This window comes from Rana temporaria, chromosome 4 (assembly GCF_905171775.1).
Source record: "Rana temporaria chromosome 4, aRanTem1.1, whole genome shotgun sequence".
NCBI lineage: Eukaryota > Metazoa > Chordata > Amphibia > Anura > Ranidae > Rana > Rana temporaria.
In genome coordinates, this window is record NC_053492.1 from 389,765,154 (window position 1) to 389,779,790 (window position 14,637).

The following is a 14,637-nucleotide window of genomic DNA, read 5'->3' on the forward strand; positions in this document are numbered from 1 at the left end:
CGTTCCAGGCGGCCGGAACCGGAAGCCGCCACGCGCCGCCGGAAGTCCCGCCTCCACCCGGAAAGGACGTCACTACGCCCTCCGCTCCGGAGCCTCGTATGCCGGAAGAACGGCGACCTGACCGCCCCCCCGCAAGCTACGATGCCCGGACTAAGGGAGCGGGACCTCCAGCAGCCTCTGTCCTCGCCGGACCGAAGAGGAGAAGTACCCGACCTTCACCCGCGCGTCAGGGGAGAAGTCGAGTCCGCCTCCTAGAGGATCACAAAACCTAAAACACCGGTATGCTCAAACAAAAAACCTCCTTCCCCGCCTGGGGAGAGAACAGCACACCCCTGGTTCCCTGCAGCGCTTCCACCATGGCCGGAGGAAACACTACAACTGAGGCCATGGTGGAAGGGGGCGGAATTTATAGCATTGACTGCAGTGTTTCCTGGGAAGTGGGTGGAGCTGCGCTCTCTCCAGGTGCTGTCCTGAAAGACGAGGTGAGAAAATTTTTTCTGAAGGTCTGGGGCTCTTGGGTTGATTCCGAGAGCACCATACCTCCTGCTCCTTGAACTTTGACTGATACCTCTGCCCGTTGAATAGACCTAAGTGAGTAAATTAAAGATTCTGTTGTTTTTCTCCCACCTTTCTCTGTGCGTTTTTATGAAAATGCTCAATGTGTACCAGCTACCAAAGTTTTGTAAAATGATGTGTGTTTGTTGTACTGTGTTTTGTATGTACAAAAATTTAAAAATAAAAAATGTACCTTTAAAAAAAAAAAAAAAAACACAGCTTCCCCGTTCTTCACTGTGGCGGCGTCATCGATCATGTGATCCCTTTTAGGCTGTAGGTGTGACGTATGACGTCACACCTACAGCCACACCACCCCTACAGTTAGAAACACATATTAGGTCATACATAACCCCTTCAGCGCCCCCTTGTGGTTAACTCCCAAACTGCAATTGTCATTTTCACAATAAACAATGCATTTTAAATGCATTTTTTGCTGTGAAAATGACAATGGTCCCAAAAATGTGTCAAAATTGTCCGCCATAATGTCGCAGTCACAAAAAAAAAAAAAAAAAAAAAATCGCTGATCGACGCCATTAGTAGTAAAAAAAACAAAAATTAATAAAAATGCAATAAAACTATCCCCTATTGTGTAAACGCTATAAATTTTGTGCAAACCAATCGATAAACGCTTATTGCGTTTTTTTTTTTACCGAAAATAGGTAGAAGAATACGTATCGGCCTAAACTGAGGAATTTTTTTTTTCTTTATATATATTTTTGGGGGATATTTTTATATATATATATATATATATATATATATATATATATATATATATATATATATATATATTTATTTATTTATTTATATTAATTGTCGCTCTATTTTTGTTTATAGAGCAAAAAATAAAAACCGCAGAGGTGATCAAATACCACCAAAAGAAAGCTCTATTTGTGGGGAAAAAAAGAACGCCAATTTTGTTTGGGAGCCACGTCGCACGACCGCGCAATTGTCTGTTAAAGCGACGCAGTGCCGAATCGCAAAACCTGGCCGGGTCCTTTAGCTGCCTAAAGGTCCGGGTCTTAAGTGGTTAATATGAATACTCTGTTGATGTAATATCTGTGCTTTGAGTTCCTGGGTCTGCATATCTGCTGTGCCCGTTATGATGGGTCCCTGCTAGACAGTTTATTCATTTTATATTGTGAAAGACCTAAGAGTAGTTGCTGATACACAGAAAGTTGGGTGGGAGCATGCAAATCTTTTCAGTAACAAACTAGGTAGTAAAGCCAGCAGTGGTGGAACTGTTCCCCTAAACTGTTGTATACATTGTATACAGTATCCGCCTAGTCTGTATACTGTAAATCACAAGCCTATTACCTATAAAGTACTTTAGTTAATCTATACAACGTACTTTAGATCTCCATCACCCCGAGATAAAGCCTTGGCAAGATTTTGCAATTTTTGAGACAGCTGCATCAATCTACGATCTTCATCTTCTTTCCTTTGGTCATAATTGCCAACAGGAGCAGGTTCATCAGCCTGATAAAAGGGCAAGGAAATTAATAGACATTGTTATTTTTCCATTTTAGAGGGCTTTAACTTAACCAGTATAAAGTACATATATGGGGCAATTAGCATTCTTAGATGTAGAGGTCAGCAATGGCATCCTACACTCTTCATAAAAAGTTTCCTTGAAACATAAAAAATGCCAGCAACAGTTTAAGTTGAACTCCAAGCAAACCGTTACATACACAGATGAAATACATATATCTCAGTCTGAAAAAGGACAAAATCAAAGACCAAGCTTTTCCAGAAGGAAAAAATAAGGAAAAAATGAGAAATCCATAAAAGAATGATAAATATCCATGTCTAGGCAGTATAAGAGTGGTCGTCAGCCGTTTTTTTGCCTCTGGTGGATCTTTTGTTTGTTAGTGGACCACAGGAAGGACCCTGGTCCTCCTGAGTGAAGAGTACCTAATCCCAGTGGAATCCTATTTGTGTCTATCCTTATGCGTTTTTGGCCATTATAATTATATAATTATAAATGTTTGTATTGCCTTTTTTATGTAGAGCTCTAGTTCTTTGTCCTCTGTGCTTTCAAGTGGTATTTTGGGGGTTAAACAGGCAGTAAGGAAATATCACCTCCTCACTGCATGTCAAATTCCTCTAAAAAGTGACCTAGGCATGGTGCACTTTTCAGTGGAGAATTTTCTAACCATCTCCTGTATAATATCCGCAGTCTCTCCCCCGAAAAATATCCCCAGTCTCTCCCCCGAAAAATATCCCCAGTCTCTCCCCCGAAAAATATCCCCAGTCTCTCCCCCGAAAAATATCCCCAGTCTCTCCCCCGAAAAATATCCCCAGTCTCTCCCCCGAAAAATATCCCCAGTCTCTCCCCCGAAAAATATCCCCAGTCTCCCCCCCGAAAAATATCCCCAGTCTCTCTCCCGAAAAATATCCCCAGTCTCTCTCCCGAAAAATATCCCCAGTCTCTCTCCCGAAAAATATCCCCAGTCTCTCTCCCGAAAAATATCCCCAGTCTCTCTCCCGAAAAATATCCCCAGTCTCTCTCCCGAAAAATATCCCCAGTCTCTGACCATTTCCTGTATAATATCTGCAGTCTCTGAACATCTCCTGTAGAATGTCTGCAGTCTCTGAACATCACTCTTTCCAAAACACACTGTACATAGCTTCCTCTTGAGCCCTGCATCCAGCACCCACCTGCACTCTGCATGTAGCACCAGCATACAGAGGCATACTGACCACCAATATGCATGGCCAGTGGTTACCAGTCTACAGAGGACATAACAAATCAGGTAAATCAATTACCATGCAACTAAAAATCTCAAAAGCAATAAGAGAATCTTTTTAGCTAGTTCCCTCATCTAACGCGAATCAATAAAAAGCAAAAAATGCAGCACTGCCCTACACAACATCTATAAAATTGTACAAATGGATTTATAAGTGCGATAGTAACACCTATAAATGAATATCCAGTGCAAATCAACCAATGTATTGCAATATAGTAGTGATGGTGTCACCCCCTCTGCAAAAATATTTTGAGAAATTGCAGAGCTTCAATGTGCAAATAATGCTGAAACCCCCTACATACAATAATAATTACATGAGATGCAAATCAACCCATGTATTAGAACATAGTAGTGATGTTGTCACCCTTTATGCAAGAGGTAAGACATTTTTCAGAGCTGCAATGTGCAAATAGTGGTGAAACCCCCTATATATAATCATAATAATAAAATGTAAAATATATACATCAAGTGTACATTTTATTATTATGGTTATTATGATTATGTATAGGTGGTTTTACCACTATTTGCACATTGCAGCTCTGCAATATTTCTTACCTTTTGTAGAGAGGGTGACACCATGCAATACATTGGTTGATTTGCACTGGATATTCATCGATAGGTTTTACCTTTTAACTTATAAGTCCATTTGTAGAAATGTATAAATGAAGTGTAGGGTTGTGCTGCATTTTTGGGCTTTTTATTGGTATACAGAGGCCAGGATATAGTGATCATCATTGGACGCCATGATGAAACCGCCACTTGCTGGCCACTCCCACAGGTGTGCGGTAGCGCACAGCATTAGCACCCTCGCTTTTACTTCAAGCACCACCATAGCACCCCAAAAAAACATTGTCTGGAGCCACCCCTGCCTGGATTGGATTTGAATTTTGCGGCCCCATCCCTCCCAAGTTTTTCTCTATCTTTTCTTCAGAACATTTGCTAGTCATATCCCCAACAATTCTAAGAAGTATTTTATTTTTATTTTTTTATCTCATGGATGAAATGTGGGAAAGAACATATATATCATACAATCATTCCATAAACACCACATACACTGCATACTGCACACCACATACACTATTTGAGAAAAATATGCTTATAAAATAGTTTTCCATTAGCCAATAAAAAAATGTAATTTAAAATATGTCCCCGGATTTAATTTTAAAAATCTGGTCACCTTACCTTAGGTGGTTGGGTAATTAACAGGTGCTTATAGGGCAGTGATGGCGAACCTTGGCACCCCAGATGTTTTGGAACTACATTTCCCATGATGCTCTTGCACTCTACAATATAGTGGAGAATCATGGGAAATGTAGTTCCAAAACATCTGGGGTGCCAAGGTTCGCCATCACTGTTATAGGGGGTGTTCTATATCGGGGGATGGAAGGATCCACGAACTGCATGGTTCAATCTCCCTCTTATATTTTGAGAGGAGATTATCCATTTGGATCATCTGTTTTTATAGCGTTGGGGAGGTTTCTGACCACTAGGGAATAATTCCCTTTATTAGGGATTTTCTTCTGGTCTATTTATATGGGATTAAGGGATACTGTTGTTGCCTTTTTGTATTTTGCTTATTTATAGCTATTAAAGTGATTGTAGTTTAAAGGGTGTGCATCTATATCATTTTGTTTGTTATTTTTCTTTTTTGTCCCACCACAGAGATCTGCCTATGAAAGCTAATATAGCCCTAATAAACTTGAAAAACATTTTTCACCCCAAAAGACCAACGTGGCCCCTTTCCAGAGTGGAATACCTGCAGCATTATCTGAACGCCAAGTTTGTCAAACTTGCTTTTCTTACCTTTTTTAAATTCTGAAGTGTCTCTCTGTTTGTATCCACCAAACTCTTCAGGTGTACACTTCTACATAAAAAGAATAATAATGATGAGTATAAGTGTAATAACAATGAAAGGTAGCCAACATACATACCCTGTCACTTGGCAATCAATAGAAAATAGCCTAAAGTAAACACCAACATAAGGGTAACATGCACATGGCCGCAAGAGGGCTGTACAGCATACGTCTGGGTGTAATTCCCTGCCTGGGATTCACAGGTGCAGCATACAGCTTTCTGCAAACAACGCGTCAAAATCAATGACTGGCTGAAATACACAGAGTGCCCTACACAGATATAAACACATCCGAGGGGTACTTGTATTCAGGAACATATACACTTCCCCGAAGGCAGACTTTCTGCATTCAGGGTAGGGTATACATTGCTTCACATAAGTAAAGCTCAGATGTGTGTGTGTATATTGTCGTACAGTGGCTGCGTATTTCAGCTTGTCAATGATTTTGGACAGGCTCCAGGCAGCGGGCTGTGTAATGGACCTGTAACTCTCAGGCAGAGAAATACACCTGAATATGTGAGGGGTCTTCAGAAAGTTTCTGCACTTTTATATTTTCGTTGGAAATGGTGAGAGCAGGAGGAGTAGTATTCGGTTGTGTCTGTGTCATGTGACTACTCTAGTCTGTCTGGCAAGCCATCGGAGCTTGCAGTTTAGTATAAGAGTTGTCATGCTGTGGACAAGATGGCTGCGAAACTTATCAAAAAAAGTGTGGAAACTTTTTTTTTGAAGAACCCTTGTATATGCTAAACGGCCCTCTGGTGGCCCTGCACATGTACCATAAAAGGGCAATTATTGAATCAATTGCCAGAAAGTGCAAATATCGACCTAATGATTGTGTCTAATATAAAGGATTGAGATGATTTCAGCGACCCAAATCTCATTTCATAATAAGACCCCTTTCACACTGAGCTGCCCATAGCGCCGGCGGTAAAACTCCGCTATTTTTACCGCCGACGCTATGGGCGGATTTGCGGCGCATTTCGGGGGTAACACCGCCCCGCTAGCAGCCGAGAAATGGTTAAAAATGCCTGCAATGCGCTGTTGAAGTATTTTATACTGTATATATAGTAAATAATTAAAGTGGATGTAAACCGATTCATGAAACTTGAGCTGGGCACATACAGTATACCTGCAGTGTTTTGCTATGTCTCTCTTTAAAGCACTATGTCCTGTAGCTGTCTCCTGCGCCGTTCTTCTGTTAGCAGCCTGAAAACTCCTGTCAAGTTCTCTGTTACATATGATAAAAGCAGCCTGAGTTTTGTGTTGGGAAGGATTCTATAAATGGATTGGCAGAGCCCTAAACTATTGAAGGAACAGAGATGAAAGTCTCTACCTATCTGGAGAGGGGGTGTGTCCCTTTCCTCCAATCACCTGTCTTGGCTGTATGCTCGGGCTTCACTGCAGTGTTAAACAGGAAGAGAAAATCTCTCATCACCATGTGAACTTTCTAAAAGATATACAGGGTGGGCCATTTATATGGATACACCTTAATAAAATGGGAATGGTTGGTGATATTAACTTCCTGTTTGTGGCACATTAGTATATGTATGGGGGGAAACTTTTCAAGATGGGTGGTGACCATGGCGGCCATTTTGAAGTCGGCCATTTTGAATCTAACTTTTGTTTTTGGTGTATCCATATAAATGGCCCACCCTGTAGAATGAGGACGACCGATATACATATAAAACTTTTGTAGGGAGATTTGTTTCATCTCTGTGTATCACCTGAGGCCAGTCACTTTACCGAGGAAAAGTAGTGGGGCTTTTTTTTAACCTTAATGCAGGGAATGCATTAAAGTATAACTAAAGGCAAAACTTTTTTTTTTTTTTCGTTTTGAACAGAGTGGAAAGGTAATAGAATACCTGTTAGATTATTATTTTTTGCTGTCTGTGCCCCCGTTAGGGAGATCCACCCTTTACATTTGCACTGTTTACCCTTTTCACTGAAAGTAAAAGAAAATCCCAAATTTTGAGTTGTCTCCCAAACAGGAATAGAGGCAATGGACACACTAGTTTTGCTGACAACAGGAGATTCCCTCATTTAACCACTTGCTTACTGGGCACATAAACCCCCCTCCTGCCCAGGTGAAATTTCAGCTTTCGGCACTGCGTCGCTTTAACTAACAATTGCGCGGTCGTGCGACGTGGCTCCCAAACAAAATTGACGTCCTTTCTTCCCCACAAGTAGAGCTTTATTTTGGTGGTATTTGATCGCCTGTGCGGTTTTTATTTTTTGCGCTATAAACAAAAAAGTGCGACAATTTTGAAAAAAAATACAATATTTTTTACTTCTAGCTATAATAAATATCCCAATTTAAAAAAAAAACACACACATTTTTTTTTCTCAGTTTAGGCCGATACGTATTCTTCTACATATTTTTGGCAAAAAAAAAAAAAAAAACGCAATAAGCGACTGGTTTGCGCAAAAGTTATAGCGCTTACAAAATAGGGGACAGAATTATTATTTTTTAGTATTTTTTTTTTTTTTTACTAGAAATGGCAGCGATCTGCGATTTTTATTGGGACTGCGACGTTATGGCGGACACATCGGACACATTTTTGGCGCCATTCACATTTATACTGCGATCAGTGCTATAAATATGCACTAATTACAGTATAAATGTGACTGGCATTGAAGGGGTTAACACTAGGGGGTGAGGAAGGGGTTAAATAGGTTTCCTATGAAGTGTTCTAACTGTAGGTGGAGGGGGGGTGACTGGGGGGGGTGACCGATCTGTGTCTCTATGTACAAGAGACACAGATCCGTCTCCTCTCTCCCCTGACAGCACCGCTGTCTCTGTGTAAAACGGCAATGAGAGATGATCTCATATGTTTACATATGAGATCATCTCTCATTGGCCGCACAGATCGCAAACGGCCACTCTGATTGGCCGTTCGCGGCGATCTGTAATTGGCTGTGTCCAAGGGACACGGCCAACACAGATTTTCCCCGCTGCGCGCTCTGGAGCGCGCGCGGGGACCGCCCAAAGGGGCGGACGTCAATTGACGTCCTGTTGGCTTTTGGGATCCGCGCTGTAGCCGTCAATTGACGGCAGGCGGATCCCAAGTGGTTAAGGGGGATTTTCCCTCACTTCCTTTTTTGGCTACTGGATAGGAAGTGAAGGGAAATCTCCCCAATGGGACAGAGAAAAGCAAGAAAAAAAACAAAGCTGACAAAAGAAACATTTTGAGTTTATAACCACTTTAAGTGCTAAATCTGTCTTTGCTATCTCCCCAAGACTCCAGGTGCAGGCGGTGCAAAAACACAGAAAAGCTGTTGCATATGCACTATATTGTCAAATGAAATGGGACCCCCAGATTTACATGTACATGAACTTTATTTAATGGCATCCCAGTCCATAGGGTTCAATATTGAGTTGGCCCTCCCTTTGCAGCTATAACAGCTTCAACTCTTCTGAGAAAGCCATCCGCAAGGTTTAGGAGTGCGTTTCCATGATTGTTTGACCATTATTCCAGAAGCACATTTGTGAGGTCAGGCACGGATGTTGAATGAGAAGGCCTGGCTCGCAATCTCCGCTCTAATTCATCCCAAAGGCGTTCTATTGGGTTGAGGTCAGGACTTTGTGCAGGCAAGCCAAGTTCCTCCACCCCAAACCCACTCACCCATGTTTTTATTGATCTTTCTTTGTACACTGGTCAAAATCATTTGGTGGAAGGAGGATTATGGTGTGGGGTTGTTTTTTAGGGGTTGGATTGGCCACTTAGTTCCAGTAAGGAAGTTTAAGGCTTCAGCATACCAAGACATTTTCGACAATTTCATGCTCTCAACTTTGTGGGAACAGTTTGGGGATTGCCCCTTCCTGTTCCAACATGACTGCGAACCAGTGCATAAACAAGGCGAGTTTGGGGTGGAGGAACTTAACTGGCCTTCGAAGAGTTCTGACCACAACCCAATAGAACACCTTTACAGTGAATTAGAGCGGAGACAGCAAGCCAGGCCTTCTTGTCCAACATCAGTGCCCGACCTCACAAATGCGCTTCTGGAGGAATGGTCAAACATTCTCATAGAAACTTCTAAACTTCGTGGACAGTCTTCCCAGAAGAGTTGAAGCTCTTGGCCCAACTCAATATTAAACCCTACGAACTAAGACTGGGATGCCATTGAAGTTCATGTGCGTGTAAAGGCAGGTGTCCCAATACTTTTGACAATATTGTGTACTTTGCTAAATAAAAGGCATGCCAATTTGCACTTAATAGTGTTAATTTGCTTGATGAATGTCCCCATATTGTCAAAAATCGATGTTTGTACTTAATTATGGATTATTCATTTATTAGCAAAGCCCAAGTGTGAGAGACATGTCAATTTAGTCTTATTCTCTATACTGCTCTGTTTAGCGTTCCCATCAATGGGAAAAAAAAAACATGAGATGCCCAAATGATCCTGATAGACAGCAAGCTGTAAATAGGCACTACCTGGCTAGAACACAATTGTCCAAAAATACTGCTAAGAAAGCTCTAAGGGCCAAAATGTGTTTACTAAAACTGACCATACCCTGCTAGATTTTTGCGTGAATGTTCTCGCCAATATCGTTTGTCAATCACTATACTAAATTTCGTATGAAAGTCCTGAAAAATGTTGCTCCGTTGCCATGTTGTAAATTTTAACACTGAATTTAATTCCGAATGGGAATCATATTTACAGTAAGAATCTTGTTCAACCAGATAACATACAAGAAGTATTTTTCATCCTTCAATTTTGCTGGTCAGTGCAGTCAAAAATGATTTGATCACATTAACTGTTGATAAATTGAACATCTCGGGAAAAAAAAAAATGTAAAAAAAAAAAAAAAAAAAAAACTTTACGAGTGGCTTGCCAAATTTACTTGAAAAAAGAAAAAACACTCCCAAAAATGGATCAATTTACAGTCTACACACTATGGCCCAGATTCACAAAGCACTTACGCCGACGTATCTCCAGATACGCCGCGTAAGTGCAAATATGCGTCGTCGTATCTATGCGCCGGACTCAGAAACTAATATACGCCTGAAAATAGGCTTCATCCGACCGACTGAACTTGCTTACGCCGGCGTAGAGTGGGCGCATATTTACGCTGGACGTTTTTGACGCACCCATTGATTTTCTATTCACATATGCAAATGAGGGAGATACGCCGATTCACGAACGTCCGTCCGTCCGACACAGTGTGCATAAAGTCATACGTCCGGCGTAAAGTTATGCCCCATATGGAGGTGTAACTCAGCAGCATCCATGCAAATGGCTGCAGCAGGGAGCACAAGCCGACGTATTTTACGTAGGACGTGAATATGACTAGGCGTAGGTTACGTTCACGCCGTAGGCAGTGAGCCGACGTATCTTAGGAAGTAGTTCCGACGTGATTCTGAGCATGCACACTGGGATGTGTCCACAGGACGGCGCATGCGCCGTTCGTTATACATGTCTGGCTGGCGCTCGGCCCATGATTTGCATGGGGTCATGCCTCATTTGCATGGCTCACGCCCACTTCCACCTGCGCCGGCTTATGCCTTGGAAACCCAGCGCAGTTTTGCCAGCACTGGCTTTGTGAATACAGTGCTTGCCTCTCTGCGCTGCGTAAAGGAGATACGCTACGGCAGCATAAATATGCGCCGCTGTATGTGAATCCGGGCATATGTATATTGATACCTTTTTGGAACAAACCTGAAAAATCCTATACGGTGTCATATAATGAAGAGCTAACATGTTTAGTATTAAGCTAATCTTTACGGTTTTATGTTGGGCTTCCCATTTCAATACTACAGTTAACATCCCACGTACAATACCTTTGGTAGAAATCCTTTCTAACGGCAGGTTCTGAAGAATCCTTTTTTAAGGTGTCATTTAGTAGATCTTCAAACTAACAAAAAAAAAAAAATATATATATAGGATTTACAGCAAAATGTTATGGCTAACCATAATCCAATGACAAACAGGTGAATCTAATTATAAAAAACAAATTAATAATGTATATGATATTCCTAATATTACCACCAACAACACTATTCAGGCACTCCAATTTTCCACAACTCTTAAAAATTTCCCCAAGCCCTGACACTTATTTTCCTGTGTCTTCAAAAGCTTTCTTCATATTCCCTGTACACACGATCAGTTCATCCGATGAAAACGGTCTGATGGATTTTTTCATCAGATATCCGATGAAGCTGACTTTCATCAGTCTTGCCTACACATCATCAGTTAAAAAAAACGATCGTGTCAGAACGCTGTGATGTAAAACACAACGACGTGCTGAAAAAAATGAAGTTCAATGCTTCCGAGCATGCGTCGACTTAATTCTGAGCATGCGTGGTTTTTTAACGGATGGACGTGCCCACAGACGATCGTTTTTTTCTATCGTTTTTTTAACCATCAGATAATTTTAAAACAAGTTCCTAGTTTTTTCACCGATGGATAAAAAAACCGATGGGGCCCACACACGATCGGTTCGTCTGATGAAAACGGTCCATCAGACGAACCGATCGTGTGTACGCGGCATTATTTGTCGACATTTGTTTCACGGTTTTCTGCTTTGTGCTCATTGATAAGGAAAACCCAAAATAATAATTACCTGTTTAAATTTTCCAGATAAATGCAATAATATTAACCACTTGCCGTCGCCGCACCGTCATTATACGTCCACAAGGTGGCTCTCCTAGGCGAGACCACGTAAATGGACGTCCTACCTTTTAGCCGCCACTAGGGGGCGCACGCGCGCCCCCCGCTCGCCCCCGACTCCCGTGCGTGTGCCCGGCGGGCGCGATCGCCGCCGGGCACACGCGATCGCTCGGTACAGAGCGGGGAACGGGAGCTGTGTGTGTAAACACACAGCTCTCGTTCCTGTCAGCAGGGGAAATGCTGATTTTCTGTTCATACAATGTATGAACAGAAAATCAGTGTTTCCCCTAGTGAGGCCACCCCCCCCCCACAGTAAGAACACACCCAGGCATACTTAACCCCTTCCCCGCCCTAGTGTTAACCCCTTCACTGCCAGTGGCATTTTTATAGTAATCTAATGCATTTTTATAGCACTGATCGCTATAAAAATGCCAATGGTCCCAAAAATGTGTCAAAAATGTTCCGAAGTGTCCGCCATAATGTCGCAATACCGAAAAAAAAATCGCTAATCGCCGCCATTACTAGTAAAAAAAATATTAATAAAAATGCCATAAAAATACCCCCTATTTTGTAAACGCTATAACTTTTGCGCAAGCCAATCAATAAACGCTTATTGCGATTTTTTTTTACGAAAAATATGTAGAAGAATACGTATCGGCCTAAACTGAGGAAAAAAAATGTTTTTTTATATATTTTTGGGGGATATTTATTACAGCAAAAAGTAAAAAATATTCATTTTTTTCAAAATTGTCGTTCTATTTTTGTTTATAGCGCAAAAAATAAAAAACGCAGAGGTGATCAAATACCACCAAAAGAAAGCTCTATTTGTGGGAAAAAAAGGACGCCAATTTTGTTTGGGAGCCACGTCGCACGACCGCGCAATTGTCAGTTAAAGCGACGCAGTCCCGAATCGCAAAAAGTACTCTGGTCTTTGGGCAGCAATATGGTCCGGGGGGTAAGTGGTTAAAAACGGGTGATAAATATTGTTAGCATGCAAGGTTACGGTTAAAATGAAGGATTCCTAAACCCCGACCAAAAAAAAAGTTTATTTAAACTCAGTGGGGTAGATTCAGATAGAAGATACGACGGCGTATCTCCAGATACGCTGTCGTATCTCTGAGTCCAACCGGTCGTATCTATGCGCCCGATTCATAGAATCAGTTACGCATAGATTTCCCTAAGATCCAACCGGCGTAAGTGTTTTAGACCGTCGTATCTTAGGCTGCATATTTACGCTGGCCGCTAGGTGGCGCTTCCATAGATTTCCGCGAGGAATATGCAAATGAGCTAGATACGCCGATTCAGAAACGAACGTCCAGCCGGCGCATTTTTTTACATCGTTTACGTTAGGCTTTTTTCGGCGTATAGTTACCCCTGCTATATGAGGCGTAGCTAATGTTAAGTATGACCGTCGTTCCCACGCCGAGTTTTGAAATTTTTATGTCGTTTGCGTAAGTCGTTTACGAATACGGCTGTACGTCATTTACGTTCACGTCTAATCCAATACGTCCTTGCGGCGTAATTTGGAGCAATGCACACTGGGATATTCTACGGACGGCGCATGCGCCGTCAAAAAAAAACGTGAAAAACGCGGGGTCAAGTAAAATTTTAATAAAACACGCCCCCAACATCCCCATTTGAATTAGGCGGCTTACGCCGCCACACATACGTTACGCCGCTGTAACTAAGGGCGCAAGTTCTTTCTGAATACAGAACTTGCGCCCAAAGTTACAACGGTGTAACGTATCGGAGATACGTTACGCCCGCAGAAAGATGAGCGCATCTTTTTGAATCTACCCCATAATTGCTATGCTCCAGATATTCTTACCATGTGGGTCTATCTAGAACTATCTACAACTGGCAATAAATAGTTCAATGGGTGTTAAAACAAAATAATGCAGTGGGCAACTAAATTAGATTTTGTGTGTGGTGTTTGGGTTACTTCAAAGTGGAATTTAGCAGTTTATATTTACAAAAATAATTGCATTTCCATGTTTTGTGTACTGTGGGAGACCAGATACAGTGAATGCAGGGTGCTGGGTTTAGTAACACTTTAATATACTGATGCCGCGTACACACGATCGGAAATTCCGACAACAAAACCGTGGATTTTTTTTTCCGACGGAATGTTGGCTCAAAGTTGTCTTGCATACACACGGTCACACAAAATTCCGACCGTCAAGAACGCAGTGACGTAAAACACTACGATGAGCCAAGAAAAATAAAGTTCAATGCTTCCGAGCATGTGTAGACTTGATTCCAAGCATGAGTGTGTTTTTTAAGCGTCGGAATTGCATACAGACGATCGGAATTTCCAACAAGAACTTTTCCCATCTGAAAATTTGAGAACCAGCTCTCAAATTTTTGCTGTCGGAAATTCCAACAGAAAAAGTCTGATAGAGCATACACACGGTCGAAATTTCCGACCAAAAGCTCACATCGAACTTTTCTTGTTGGAAATTCCGACCGTGTGTACGCATGATCACACACCCAGCAAATCCAGCATTGTCCATCTGTAGTCTGCTAGTGCACACCAGGCCCTGTACTGCCATTTTCTCTTCTTAGGTAATGAAGCATGCCCAATGGATTGCCCCAAAGCTTCCTTGGATGCATGAAGTAGGTACCTCGGGAGGCCGCAGGCAGCTGGGGTTATAACATTCTTCCCTAGGCAAGAAAGGTAGGCACAGGCTAATTTCCAAAATAAAGATATATAATAAAAAATAAAATAAAAAGATATCGTTGAATGTGGAAAAGAAGGTAGGAAGGGCCAATATTAATTAATTGCAAAATGGGGTGCAGGGTCCCTTTAAGATGGTGTACATATGAGCTGCAGCTACACAGTGCTTTGGTGGAGACCATAAAACAGAAAAATGT

At 41.8% G+C, this 14,637-nt stretch overlaps 1 protein-coding gene across 3 annotated transcripts in view; it reads right to left on the reverse strand.

The window, feature by feature from the left end:
- Nucleotides 1–14,637, reverse strand: part of NPHP1 (nephrocystin 1) — a 119,718-nt gene that overhangs the window by 71,039 nt on the left and 34,042 nt on the right. For all 3 annotated transcript variants that reach the window (XM_040351110.1, XM_040351112.1, XM_040351111.1), the window contains exons 3-5: nt 10,935–11,008; nt 5,106–5,166; nt 1,904–2,031 (exon numbers count right to left, since the gene is read on the reverse strand). In XM_040351110.1, the coding sequence (XP_040207044.1) occupies nt 1,904–2,031; nt 5,106–5,166; nt 10,935–11,008 (263 nt within the window). The remainder of the gene's footprint in view (nt 1–1,903; nt 2,032–5,105; nt 5,167–10,934; nt 11,009–14,637) is intronic.